Below are 14,659 nucleotides of genomic sequence, written 5' to 3' on the forward strand. Positions count from 1 at the left end.
CCGAGATGCATTCATTGGCTTGGTGACATTCCGCACATCTTGGGCAGCAGGACGGATTTGGACATGAAGAAGCTTTGTGTCCGTATTCGGAGCACTTGAAACACCGGAGAACATCAACTGCCTCCACAACCTTACAGCGATTCCATCCAACGTTAACTTTCTGCCGTTTCTTCAGAGATTCAAACATCCCAGAATCAGTTTCGATCAGCGCACTCATTGGATTTGATGGTCTATTCACATTTTTCATCAGTCGAATGACCTAGAGCGAAACCGTATCTGCGAGATCATTCTGCTTTCTGAGCTTGTCGATTAGTTGCTGCTCGTCAATCGTATCCGAAAAGCCAATGATTTTCATCCTAGGTCTGAGAGGCTTGAGAACTTCAATCGAGTATCTGTCCGACAATGACTGGTTTGCAGAGGATAATAGCTGTGCATAAATCGACTGCATATAGCAGAGATCGCGGGTACCCAACACGTCTCTGATAGGGATATAGGGTTGTCTTCCTTGGGCCTCGAGGGAATTCAAAAGTCGCTCTCTGGTGGCGTCATTATCCGCACATTGCCAAACTGCGTGATCGATGGCATCGTAACCGTTTCCATACCGACAGATGTTGCTGTCCACGAGGTTTATTCTATTGAGATGAGCATCTAGCGAGCAATTTAAATGACTTCTACAACACTTACAAGCAATTACAGACGAGGTTCGGTGCAGGGATTTTCCGAGAGATCTTCCAGAATAAGGTTTAGATGGATACTAGGTCATGTCCAGAGAAGTTATTCAGGACACATTTAGAGGACTTCCAGGACATTTATTATGGGTCTGAGCAAGTACAGAAGGTTTCTGAGGCCATGCTTGGCATGCACAGTTGTACACACCAACTGTTTATTTGTTAATAACTTTTCACTCAGTGGTTGAAATTTGTTTTTCTGTAACGTAATTGATAGATTAGGATCATAATTTACTATAGATATGCAAAGAGTACGTAAATCTTAACATTTGAATCAATACCAATGAATTTTTACTCTTAAAGTCCGAAATGTGCAGCGAGCATTTCTCACTTCATTTTTACAACACAAAAACAAGTACAGTTTATTACTAGAATTAAAATCTACTTTTTTTTCGTATCTATAACAAGCTTAAGCTTTATTCTATCTACTGCTTCAAAAACAACTTTGTTTCGTCAACTGTGTGCAAAGTTATAAGCAAATGAGCAGCTTGTGACCAAAACTGTGTATGCCAAGCATGTCTGAGGCAATTAATTATGTTACCATGCTTAAGGTGTGAGTTGTCCATCAATGGTGACATCTATCAGGAATTAAGCATACACTTAGTTGGGACTTGGGACCTAGTATGGTACCTCTATATATGCCGTAAGATTAGCATCCGGAGTCCCTCCTTTCTCACATATTCGACGACAAGAATGCTTGCCATGTTCCGCCCCTGAATGGGAAATCTAATTGCATAAATTAGGGTTCCAACAAATTTTCAGGGCTAGGTACTATATCTTGAAGTCTGTGAAAGGGAAATCACATATCGTGTGGCATCAATATAACATGACATGTTGAGAGATTTAGCTCAGGAGAGAAAATATTCGCTCTTGGATTTGAATTATTTGGCTCTCTTGGCACTGGTAGTAAAGCGGGTATAAAATGTATGGGGAAATTCAGTCCTTATTTAATTGTAGCTTGTTTAACAATGATATCCCGGAAATACTGACCGATAAAGTCCCTGCCTGATTTAGTTAGGTTGTCGTTCAGCTGTTTTGACCTGAATTTGCACCGAAAGCGAATTATTACTACTTCTCTCAATTTCTATATGGAGATTTCTCACCAGCGGAACAGCGCCATCTCTGTGGAAAATGGCCCTACGATATGATTAATTCAAGTTAATCAAGATTATTCCAAAGGACTTCTATTTCCGATCGAATTTCTGGACAAGTCTAAAAAGGAGTTTCAATGTATGTTCCGAAGTCTATCAGGGCAAGCTGAGTTCTGAGGATTTCCTGTACAAGCAGAGAACACTACCACGACAAACTCAGCAATCTTCCAAGGCAACCCAGGCCCCAGCAAGTTTGAAGGAGTTCTAAGACAAATTCTAAGTACTTTAATGGTTAGCTCAAAAAGTAGTAATTGTTAAAAAAAACCGACACCTGAGGAAAATTTGCAAGCTTTCATGTATAGTTCAGAGACCAGATAACCAACCCAAGTAACAATTTTGGGTTCTGAAGACCATGATTTGGACTTGTAGAATGCTATTAAACACCTATAAATCTTGCAATGTTACTTGGGAAGGCATATCCAAAATATATCCAATCTTAAAGAAAAAAAAAATTAAAGATCCATGCAGGGTAAGTTGAGACGACCTTCAGAACTTTCAGTACAATTCCAACGAATTCCCAAGACTAATCCAGAAGAGCTTCGTTACACATTTTGAAAACATCCAGTGTAAGTTCAAAGAGCTTTTAGTACAAATTTTGAGAACATCAAAGGAAATTCCAAAGAACATCCTGAGTAGATCCAAAAGACTTCAGGCCTAGTTCAAATGGCTACCAGATTAAGGCAAGTTAATCAAGCTCAAGGATTTCCAAGATTATTCCAAAGGACTTCTATTTCCGATCAAATTTCTGGACAAGTCTAAAAAGGAGTGTCAATGTATGTTCAGAAGATTATCAGGGCAAGCTGAGTCCTGAAGACATCCTGTACAAGCTGAGGACACTAGCACGACAAACCCAGCAATCTTCCAAGGCAAGCCAGTGTTAATTCCAATGCAAGCCCCAGCAAGTTCTAGGGTAAGGCCGAGGGAGTTCTAGGGCAAATTCTAAGTACTTTAATGGCAAGCTCAGAAAGTAGTAATTGCAAAAAAAAAGGGCGACACCTTCAGAGACCAGATAACCAACGGATATCCAAAATATATCCAATTTTCAAAAAAAAAAAAGACCTTGAAAGATCCCTGCAGGGCAAGTCGAGAGGACCTTAAGTCCAAAGAGCTGTTATTACTAAATTAGGGAACAGCAAAGGAAATTCCAAAGAACATCCTGAGTAGGTACAAAAGACTTCAGGCCTAGTTCAAAGCGGCACCAGAGTAAGGCAAGTTAATGAAGCTCAAAGATGTCCAATATTATTCGAAACGACTTCTTTTTCCAATCGAATTTCAGCACAAGTCTAAAGCAGTTTCAATGTATGTGCAGCTGAGCTCTGAGGACTTCCTGTGCAAGCTGAGAGCACTACAGCAACAATCCCAGAAATCTTCAAAGGCAACCCAGTGTTATTTACAAGGCAGGTCCCAGCAAATTCTAGAGCAAGTTCTAGGGAGTTCTAAGGCAAGGTCCTCAGACTTCAACGGCAAGCTCATAAAGTAGTAATTGCAAAAAGAGCGACACCTGGCGAAAATTCGCAAGCTTCCAAGTCTAGTTCAGAGACCAGATTACCAAGGCATGTCCAAACTATATCCTTAACTTCCAGAAAAAAATACTTAGAAGATCCCTCTAGGACAGGTCGGGGGGACCTTCAGGCAAGTTTGGAAGGCATTTTTGGCCAGACCCCTTGGCCTCTAGGCTTGAGCGTTTTCAGTGTAAGAATTTTGGATTTCTTAGGGAAGTCTATGCGATTTCCAGAGCAGATCTAGAGCAATTCATGTGCAAATCCAAAGACTTCCAAAGCGAATCTAAAGGTGTTCGAGTGAGGATATAATGCTCCCCAAATCCAGAGTCCTTCAAGTAAATTCTCGAGGATTGCCATCCCAATAAACAATGCTAGTTTTATCGAGTTTTTAAAGCATACTACAAATCTAAGTCATGGTCTACAGAACCCACATGAAACTAGAAATGTTACTTGGGATGACAAGTATATAACACTTCCAGAGCAAGTTCAGCACACGTATAAAAAGGTCGTTGAACATCTTCCACCCAGATCGTGTCATCTATAAAAGGAGTAACACCTCATTAGTTCCACATTCTTCGACACCTTCGCAAATTACCGACCCGGTTGCATCACCTACGACGACGACGTCAACGACTTCCGTGTGATCTGACGACGATACGAGCCTGTTGATATGCAAAACAAAAAGTAGTAGGGTTAACTACCCCATTTTCGGCCTATTAAAAACAACCCGCACTTAGTCTTTCTTAATCACCGCGCAGTTTAGCACCAAACGGAATGTTATTTAAATTTAATAAAAAGAAACCAATCGATGAGATATTATCAAAAGTCTAACACTGCTTCTTGACGCCAAACTCGACCAACGGATTCTAAACTTGGTCTAACGCATTTAAACGTCATTGAAATTGAAACGCCAGTGAATTCACTTCGGCCTATCGGATGAAGATAAAAATTGATTCGGTCGGAGAGCTTCTTTTGTTCGCTCTCATTGACTTAGTTCGGTAGCTTATTAACTAAAGTTTTGTACCAAACGCATAATGGACTTATTAACTCTGAAATCATGGATTTATTTGAAGTTTTCTGCTCGCTCGATAGGCCCAAAATGGGTGATTAGGCCGAAGTAGTTCTCTACCCTACCTCTCAACTCATTACAGCTTCACATTAATGAGTTGCTAATTCATCGCCATTGCATTTTATTTGAAAAGTCAGAGCTGCTTCGACGGTTTACGGCTTTCCCTTGAACTCCAAGGCCATCTTTGTTTATCTACTTCTGCTTCACTTGAGCACATCTGTCAATGTCTCAAAGCGTACTCATCAGCAAGGCAAACTAAATGGGGATGGTGGGAAAAAGGCTTTTAGCAGGTTTTCCATCTGGAGTAGCCCGAACAATGGGATGTTAGCGAAAAAAAAAACAAGCAACAGTGAGTGCATTTGCACACAATTAAATCCTAAGAGCAGAAGTCTACAAACGAAATGCGAAATGAGGCGAATTTCCCACCCATTTTTCTCCGTCCGGTGTAAATAATTGACTTTACGCAATATATTTATCAGAACAAACAAGGGTTTGACCGAGGCCGCGTGCGGGTGGTTAGTAAAAAGTAACGATGATTAATGTGTCGAAAAAGAGAGCTGGACGGTGCTTAATTATGGCATCCGAATGGACTCATTTAAGGCACTGAACCGTGTGATTTCAAGGTTAATTGATGGGTTGCGCATGTTCGGAGTAAAATAGTGCTAAATTAAACCGTAAATCTAGATTTTATAGCAGTATCACATTTTTATAGCACCGTTTGACAGCTTCTACGCAGCTTCAAATTTAAGCTTGATTGATCCAACAGAATTAAAAACTGATTCTCCGAAACCACCGAGCAATCATCACCTTCCCGACTAAAACAATGCGACAATCGGCTAATCGGCCGCTATAAAACTTTCAGTTTTCAAAAGTTATGACACAGCAAACGAGCGACATTCGCCGCCGTCGATCGCCACCAGATGATCGCAACAAGGCCGCAATTTAAGCTTTTCGTGTTTTGCATTCTCCGCACCATGATTCGTTAGGTGGTTTGGTTGTTGCATCTAATTTCATTTTTCGCGCTTTCTGAAAGTTGATGGTGCGCGAAAACAAATCGCACCCATAAATCGCAAATCACACACAGCGAACCGTGCGCGGCGCCCCCCGTCGAGGGGCGAGACACTATCCGCTAATGAAAAACTGCACTGCAACCGCAAAATCCGCCAATCAATAGCGTCAATTTTCCTTCGAAAACAATGCTCGGCCGGATGATTTGGTCAATTTTCCGGCGGAGATCATTTCTCGCGCAGCGTGTGTGTGAGTGTGTGGTCTATCCGCAGCGGGGTTGTTATTGTTGATTTTTTTTGGGCTTTGATTGGACACAATTATCCGGGGTGAGGATTATCAGTGCAATTTATCCGGCCAGCAGCTGGCGGAAATCGGTGGAAAATTGCGTGCAAAATGTCGAGCGAATTATGCACATTTTATCCGAGTCGAATTTTGTAAGTTGCAATCTTCGGACGGATTTAATTTAGGGTTGCGTCGTCCGTCGGTGTGTCGGTGTGTAATTCATATGACTAATTTTCTATATTATTTGCGACTATTTGCAGATCTGCAATTGGCGGCGGAACTCGGCAAGACCTTGCTCGAGCGGAATAAGGAACTGGAAACTTCGCTCAAACACCATCAGAACATCATCGAGGATCAGGCACAAGAAATCGAGGTAAGCTTAATTTGCACAATTGTGTCATCATACAAGGGGATCGTTGTGACTCAAATGAAACGTAGAGGTCTTAGGATTGCCGGCCAGGTCAACCTGGTCAACTCTGCGACGTGTAGTAATGCGTATTTTGTGACACTTGACTTTCAGTCAGTAAAATTTTGAAGTTAACATGTTAGTTTAATTTTAGTTAGTCGAAGGTCTCAAAATATTCAATGTCTTGAAAGACCCATAAACGTCACCAGTGTCTGTTTTTATCATTTACCATCACATGAAAGGATTAGCGCTTCAACGCAGCGTAGATGAAATGCGTTTGTTTTGAAAATCTTCGCTGTTACGTACGAGCGAAATGAACAAATGAGTTCATTATACATCAACGAATACGCGTTTGTTGATATTCACCAGTGCTTGATTATCAAACCCAAAATTATCTAAATCAGAAGCGATCCTCAAAAGCAAAACAATCAACTTCGTTTAGATCAATTCAGCTTGAGGCAATAATTTGCCGTCGACCTGAGTGTAAAAACCAACACGACACGTTCTTCAGCGCTATATTTGTGTTAAATGAAAATAATCATAATCATCCCCACCAATATGAAGACGAGCATTAATATTAAAACAACAGAGGCGACAATTGACATCCAGGCACGAATGAAGAAAAACAAATGTTGACTTCGATACTCAGAGGTTGCCTTGACCAAGAGAATGCTGTTATGTCAAAATCCAAATTCATGCAGGTAGTTGGTCTATCTGTTAAGGTTGTCTTCATTTTCAGCTAAGTTGAGTGTAGAAGAAAGGATTGTTATCTGCACTGAACGTCACATAGATTGTAGGAACTTAACAGAAGATCTGAGGAATGAAAGTAAATGCTAAGAATTTCAGTGAACAACCTGCGGTAACATAAGGGAAGGTTTTTAAACTTCCTGAAAATATGGGGAACTTCATGGAAGCTTTTTTTAAACTTTATTAGAGAGATTTTTAACCGTTGGCTTGTTCATCTTTATAAAATAGGAGGCCCCGGAGTTGGCTTACAATTCACATGTACTCAAATAGAAGTAATTAAAACAGATTCCAGCAAAAAAATAACAATACAGGCAACGAAAACAAAAAAGCAATCTGGTACATCATAGTTATGTAGGGTTTTGAAAGAGATCGGAGCTCCACCGTAGGAGGGGTAATCGCCTGTCCGACAGAGATGTCCTGTCAGCCAAAAGAAAGTTAAAAGGACCTAAATGTTGTTGTATAGCTAGTCGCCCAGTATGTCCCTAATGCTGTTGGGAAGTGCGTACTGCTCCCGTAGATGTTGGTATTGCGACACAGGCATAGGATGTGTTCCACCGATGCAGTGGTTCCGCAAACGTAGCACATTCTGTGGAACTGCGTCCTACCAAAACTACATATGTGAGATCCTTGTATGGCCTGTCCTAAGACGAGAAGCCACCTTCTGGTCCTGTAGTTTCGACATATCCGTCCACTTGCTCGTCGTTCCTTTGATTCTTCGGATGAAGAGGGATTGGGATTGGCACCACTCTGCTTCCCAGGCTTCCCAAGTTTTGCTAACTATCCATCGCTTTATGTCCTGTAGTGGCACTTCGTCGTCCAGACCCTGCCAGGCTGTCGGCTTCACTATTTCCTGAGATACCGCAGTGCCCAGGAATCCAGGTGAACACCGTGTTCGGAGGTGTGTCCTCAACGATACCCTGTATCCAGGTGTGAGCCAGGGTCTCAGATGTAAGGGCTTGTATCACGCTGTACGAATCGGATAGTACCAGTATGGGCCGGTCCGAGGGTGTTGTAACGGCTACTCCAATTCCGACCCCGGCTCGGGAAAGCGATCCGTCCGTGTATATGTGGGCATGGGTTGGGCAGTCCGAGCCTAGCAGTTCGGCTACTGTTCTCCTCAGCGCTGCAGAGTTATCTCCAGCCTTGAACCTGCTCTTTATCCGACTCTCGATTTTTGGTGGAGGTATGCGCCAACTTTTGTCTCCGTACCAGTGGACCTTGGCCACTGGGGGGAGCTCCGAATAGGCAGTCATGCGGAGGAGTCTGTTCCCCTCATCGAGGAGAAAGATCCTGTCATTTCCGGAGGTCATTGCTGTAAAGGCAGCGGCTTTCGTTGCAATTGCTGCGGTTATGCGATGACGGAAGGGCAGAATACCCGCTTCGATGCATGCGGTATCGGCGGATGTTGACGGAAGAAGACCGGAGACAATCCGAACGTAGGTGTTGAAAGTTGGTGCTAATATCTTCACGAGCTTTTCGGTGGTGATGCACGCCATCTCCAGACCGTACAGTAGGCGACGGTGACTATCGATGACAGCTCTTGCAACCCGGAAACGAGCGATTGTTAGACCGTTGGGGGTGAGAGACGGTACGGATCAAGTCCTACTGCGGCAGTCGTTCTGGATCGCCTTTTAAGTGCTGCTCGAAGTTGAGGGACAAGTACCCCCAGAATACGGACCGTCTTCTTCAGTGGTATGGGCTGGCTTTAAACTTTGATAGGTGGCCCGCTGAAACGGTGCCGGGATGGACACACGTGGCACCTGACGCTTTTGGTGACTTCATAGAAGCCTTAAGAACTTCAAAGCGGTTCCATTAGCTTCAAAAAAGCTGCTTCTTGGAATTTCAGAAATATTCAGAGAACTTAACGTAAGTCAAAACAAGTTCTGAGATGTGGAGAGAATTTAAAAAAAAACACTGTGGAAACTTTTAAGAAGTTCCAAGTGCCTCAGAAAAGCTAGATCTAAAGATAATTGGGGAATTTCAGAGCTCTTAAGGGCAGTTTCCGTAGCTCCAGGAAAGTCCAGACTTTTGGAGAAGGTTAAAAATCTATGAGCGTTACGAAATATCTTCACATGTTACAAATTCGTTAAATTTTTTATAAAGTTTGTCGAACTACGTTAACATTCAGGGAACGATGCAGATCTTCAAGGAATTTCGTAGTGCTTTATTAAACTTTTAAGAGCTTTAAAAAAAGTTTAGGGAACTGCGCAGAAGTTCATGAAACTTTCTGGAAGAGCAGTTCAACTAACGTTGTAGAAGCTCAGTGAATTTTGTAGATGCTCAGGATATTTAGTAGAAGAATAGATAACTTTGTAGAACTTCATCAAACTTTGTAGAAATTTAACGAGCTTTTAGGAAATTTGACTGATAAAGTTCAGGCATTTTTCTCCTACTGCAGGACTTAGTAGAACTTTGGGGACTTTGTAGATGTTCAAGGAACTTCGCAGGAATTCGATGAACTAGAGCTTAAGCTTTAGCTTCAGAGAACTTCGTAGAAATCAAGGGAACATTGTAAAAAATCGGAAAAACTTCGTAGAAACGGGAACGTTGTACAAGTTTGGGAAAATTCATAGGTTTTAAGGCAACTTTGTTTGATTACAGGCGTTTTTGACCTTGGAATAGGTCAGGGAATCCGTGGAAAATTCGCAGTTTTTTTTTTTAAATTCTAGATTAAGGAGATTTTTAGCCTATGGCTAGTTCATCTCCAGAGAAAGGAGAGGCCTCAGAGTGAGTAACCTAGATTTTGGGTAGATTTTGGCTCGTTTTAAGAAGGTTACTAGTGCTGCCGAGGCCGGAGTATCATTCCCGAGCAGATCCCTGATGCTGGAAGTTAGGTAGAGTGACTCCCTAAGATTTTGAAACTCCGGGCTGTTGCACAGGATGTGTTTAACGGTGTAGGGTACCCCGCAGATGATGCAGCTTCTGCGGAACGGCAGGCCACCATAGTTGATCTCTCAGGTTGTCCAGTTCGCTCCATGCTTCAGTTGACCCTTTGATTTTGCGGACGAAGGCAGTTCTGTTGCGGAACCACTCGGCCTCCCATGCCGCTGCAATGCGCCGCATGATCCACCGTCTGACGTCCTGTAGGCGTACCTTGTCGCTGCAGCCTCGGCCGAGAAAACCGAGCACTGTGGAGGAAGACTGCTGCTTTCAGCAATACCGTCTCCGAGAATCCCGATACCTACTCTGTTTATCGATCGGGAGCCGTCGGTGTACCGGTGTACGTAGTCGGCATAGTTGGACCCAAGTAACTCGGCGCCCGATCTGCGCAAAATCACGGATGCATCCCCTGCTTTGAAGCGGTTTTTGATCCGATTGTCCAATTGGATTCGTGAAGAGTGCCAACTTTTCTCTGCATGCCAATGGACTTTGGCCACTAGGTCGAGGAAACTTCGCAGAACTTTTCAGAAAAACAACGAAATTCTATAAAGTTCAGGGACTTTGTAGAAGTGCAGTTACTTCATATTCCAGCTTTTCGCGCTCGGTAAGAGCTCAGTGTGTTACTGTTGACGTCTGCATGGAGCGCGCACAGCACACTTGATCGCCGCTTGGAGTGACGGTCTGATAAGTGTGACCAAGAAGAGAAAATCAAACAAGAAACTCACAGCTCAGACAGACGTCAACAGTAATACACGGTGGTGTTGAATTCGTGTTTTATGCAACCGTTAATTAACGACCCAACATGATGTATTTAGCACAAAATTGCAACAGAACTAAACGAGATAGAAAGTTGGTGTCCAATAGAGAGTTCTATAGCACTTTAAGAGGCATCTTTTGGTTAGACAAAACAACACACTTTATTACGTATGTTTTGTAATAATAAGGGAAAACACGTAGAAAACACCAATTTTAGACATGTTTATTTCTAAAATGTAACTAAATGCAGCTTACTTGAAGTAGAAAGGAAATTATTAGGTAGGAAACTTGTTAACCTGTCCAATGGAGGTAATAATGTTGTGCTAATTAGCATATTTTCGAGTTAGAGCCAATTTATGGCAAGCATAGCGCAACACAGAAAAAGTTCAGTAACTCAGTAATCTTTGAGATTTGATCATATGCAAGTGCTCTTCATTTGCGGATCGACTTGGATATTCTGAGTTGATACACTTTTTTGGTGATTTCAATCTTGCCTTAGTCAACTGGTCATCGAATGAAGCTTAGTATCATCTCTCCTAGATTGCTACAATACTGCTGAACTTCTGCAACGGAACGGGATATCCAATAGAGTGATGCAAAATTTGAAATTTTCGCTCCACAATACTTAAACGATTCCAAATCGGATCCTGACTAACCTCTCAAAATTTGAACCCATTTGGTGAGAAACTGAGATGGCACAAACCATTTGAAGTTTGTATGGGAATTACTATGGTAAAACCAAGATTTTTGTTGATGTCTATCTAATAATTCACCATATTGGTCTGCCTCAAAAACTTTCAACTATACTTGTAGGAAATTTTCCCAGCTACAACTTTGCTAAACACCACTTTTTGATTAAATGCAAGGATCGAAAGTTATCAATGGTTCAATGCGCTGATGTCTTATGATCATGCTCAATCAACTGCTCAGCAGGCAACATTGGTGTTTCTGGGGTGTTGAATAGGACACAAAAATCATGGCTACTATGTCACACTGCAAAATACAGTGTTGCCTACAGAGCAGCTGCTTGATCATGTCATAAGTTTACCAATCTCTTACATAATTAATAACTATTTCCTGTATCGTTTTACATAGAAATGATTTTCAGCAAAGTTGTAGCTGAGAAAATTTTCTATAAGAATAGCTATCGAGCTGTTTTGCAGCTCAATATGGAAAACACTAGAAGGCAATGAACAAAAAATTGAGATTTCCCATAGTAATTTACATGCAATCTTCAAATGGCTTGTGCGAAGTCTGTTTCTAACCAAATGAGTTGTAACTTTGGGAGGCTAATCAGGACCCGATTTGAAACCATTTAAGCACTGTGGAGCGAAAAAGTCAAATTTTGCATCAGTCTAATATCCAATGAAAATCAAAGACTGCTTGATCTATGTTTCCTTAGCCTTGAACTCTAATTGCTCGGTTTAAAAGGCACCCGAACCACTAGTTAAACGTTGTAGACACCAATCACCTCTGCAGTTATCATTAAACTTATATCAGGCTTGCACTTTTCGGGTTACGGGTTACGAGATACGGAAGGAATCGCTGACCTGTTCATGTCACAATTCAGCAGTGTCGTCGTTAAAGAAAATTCCCGGACTTTCTGCTGTTGAACCACATCCGCCTATCTTGACTAATGATGTTCGTAGAGCAGGCCTTCGTTTGAAAAATTCTTTCAGCACTGGCCCTGACGGAATCCCTTCCGCGGTTATTAAGAGCTGTATTGGAGTGCTGGCCAAACGCAGTGGTCAAACTAGAGCGAGTTGACTTTCACGGTTCCCTTCTTTATTGGATTCGCTCATACCTCACCGGTCGACATATGTTAGTGAAGATAGGAGATCGTATTTCTCAACCGTTCCCTGTTTCTTCTGGTGTACCTCAAGGCAGTCATCTGGGAGCGTTCATATTTTTATTGTATCTGAATGACATTCACTTGTCTATCCGTTGCCTGAAGCTGTCTTATGCTGACTATTTCAAACTATTCTCAACTTGGTTTCATTTTTCGTTTTGCCAAAGACTTTGAGGACATTTTCTGTTTAAAAACACTCTATTGTTCGATAGTCCGCTCCACATTAGAATACTGTTCCGTAGTATGGGCTCCTTTTTATAGCAACGGGGTGATTCGTATCGAGGCAATTCAGCGAAGATTTGTACGTTTCGCTCTTCGTTGGCTACCCAGGAGTGATCCTTTCAATCTCGCTAGTTATGAAAGTCGCTGTAATTTGATGTCCCTACAACTGCTTAGTGTTCGCCGTGGCATCTCGAAGGCTACCTTCATCGTTGATCTCCTACGATCGGACATTAATTGCGGCTCAGGTCTTGTGCATCTGAACAACTTGGCCAAAGGTAGGAAGTCAGTTCATACACTGGTGGAGAAATTTTCTACTAAACTGGCCACCATCCATTAGGTCTTATAAATCTGATCAACTTTGTCAAAAACAGCAACCATCTATCTAGTTGAGCTTTCAAGTTAAAGCAAGTAATTATAAGTCAAATCGTGTACTCGCCGGGCCTGGTGTGAAAATTTAGAACTGAGCTGTCCACTATACAATAGGTCGTGTTGACAGCAATCTTCTATCTATTCGAGATGTCGACTAAAGCAAGCCATATTGGTATCAAATGGCACTAGTGGTTAGTGATTTTTTCGAGTGAGATATGATAGGTCTTGTCATTCAGAACTGAAGACAGCAAACTTCTATCTAGTCGTACTGTGAATTCTGAACTGAGCTGTCCATCATCCAATAGGTCTTATTCATCAGAACAACTTTAAAGCAATGAGAAGTGAAAAGGTAAACTAGTGTAATGTACACCATCCAATAAGTCTCTTTCACTTGAAAAACTTATCCAAAGACTGAAACCTTCTATCTAGTCAAGATGTCAAGTTAAGCAAATGATTTATTAGTTTCACTTGGAGGGCGAATTCTGAACTCAACTGTTCACTTCCAATAGGCCTTAAGCATCTGAACAGCTTTGATGAAGACCGCAGCCCAGTGATGTCTTGGTAAATTTGAAACTGGTTACTCATTTAGAATTACCCTTTGCGCCCTTGTAGGAATTAAACATATTTTTGACGTAAGACTACGTCTGTGATTTCTATATGGGGGTACACTTTGTGAAAATTGAAAATGATACATGTAACAAAATTATGAAAGATTTTGAACGTTAAGAACTCAGCTGCCCCTGGACCAATTTCAATAATTTTATCACTAGTCGATCAGATATATTTCTACGCATCTCGATTAAATTTAAGACTTTATCTTGTTTCAAAATGTCACTATTGAAAATTTGCACGAATGTGCTAATGTTGCTATGATGATTAAAATTATCACCGATTGCCTGCAAAAAGCAATTTCCTTAACACAGATTTCAAAGTTCAATTCCATCCGGTTTCACCAAACCTGTAATCAGCGAGCTGCAGCTCATATGACCGTTTATGGCCGCCACAATCTGGCTGAGTTACTGGTAGGGAACATAAGATTTGAAGTTTGGGTTTTGTCGTTTGACGTGTAAACGATCAAATTTGAACGTTTAAACGTCAAACGACACAACCCAAACGTCAAATAACATGTTCCCTACCAAAAACTCAGCCAGATTATGGCGGCCATAAGCGCTCGTAAAATGCCGGATTCCTACACAAAACACAAGCTCCTGCTGCAGTTAACAAATAAGATTTATTGTATAAGACCCCATAGTCTCTTGTATTTTTTGTTTACAAAACTGGTTACCCTGGAGGGTCAGCAGTTCTAACCACCATGACTGAACATTTCACTTAAAATCGGGAAAGTAGGCTTACTCACTGAGTGCGTCAAATTTTTCTCAAAAATCTGCTCGAATATGATGAAATTCGGGAAAAAATTTACCCGTCTAAACGGCCGATAAAAGTAGCTCAATACCTGAGTCGAAATCAATTCACAATTGCATGACATTTGGTAGTGCCATTGGGCCCTGTTGAGATACTCGCTAAACAAATTCGAAGTGAGCGCCGTGTAAATGCGATTTTAGCTATTCAACGGTATCCTACGGTATTCAAGGAGTTTTTCCTAGAAAATCGAGGAAAAATTTACTCATTCTCTAAGTAACCCATTTTTTGCAAACTTTAAGTCAAATTGGACTTAATTTTGAGTTAATCT

The 14,659-nt window shown here is 41.6% G+C and overlaps 1 protein-coding gene across 5 annotated transcripts in view; it reads left to right on the top strand.

The window, feature by feature from the left end:
• Positions 1 to 14,659, top strand: part of centrocortin (cerebellar degeneration-related protein 2-like) — a 420,769-nt gene that overhangs the window by 370,338 nt on the left and 35,772 nt on the right. For all 5 annotated transcript variants that reach the window (XM_065218869.1, XM_065218867.1, XM_065218868.1 and 2 more), the window contains one exon: positions 6,001 to 6,113. In XM_065218869.1, coding sequence (XP_065074941.1) covers positions 6,001 to 6,113 — 113 coding nt within the window. The remainder of the gene's footprint in view (positions 1 to 6,000; positions 6,114 to 14,659) is intronic.

Source organism: Ochlerotatus camptorhynchus, unplaced genomic scaffold (genome assembly GCF_037179485.1).
Source record: "Ochlerotatus camptorhynchus isolate MF236.1 unplaced genomic scaffold, CSIRO-AGI_Acam_v1.1 ptg000094l, whole genome shotgun sequence".
Taxonomy (NCBI): domain Eukaryota; kingdom Metazoa; phylum Arthropoda; class Insecta; order Diptera; family Culicidae; genus Ochlerotatus; species Ochlerotatus camptorhynchus.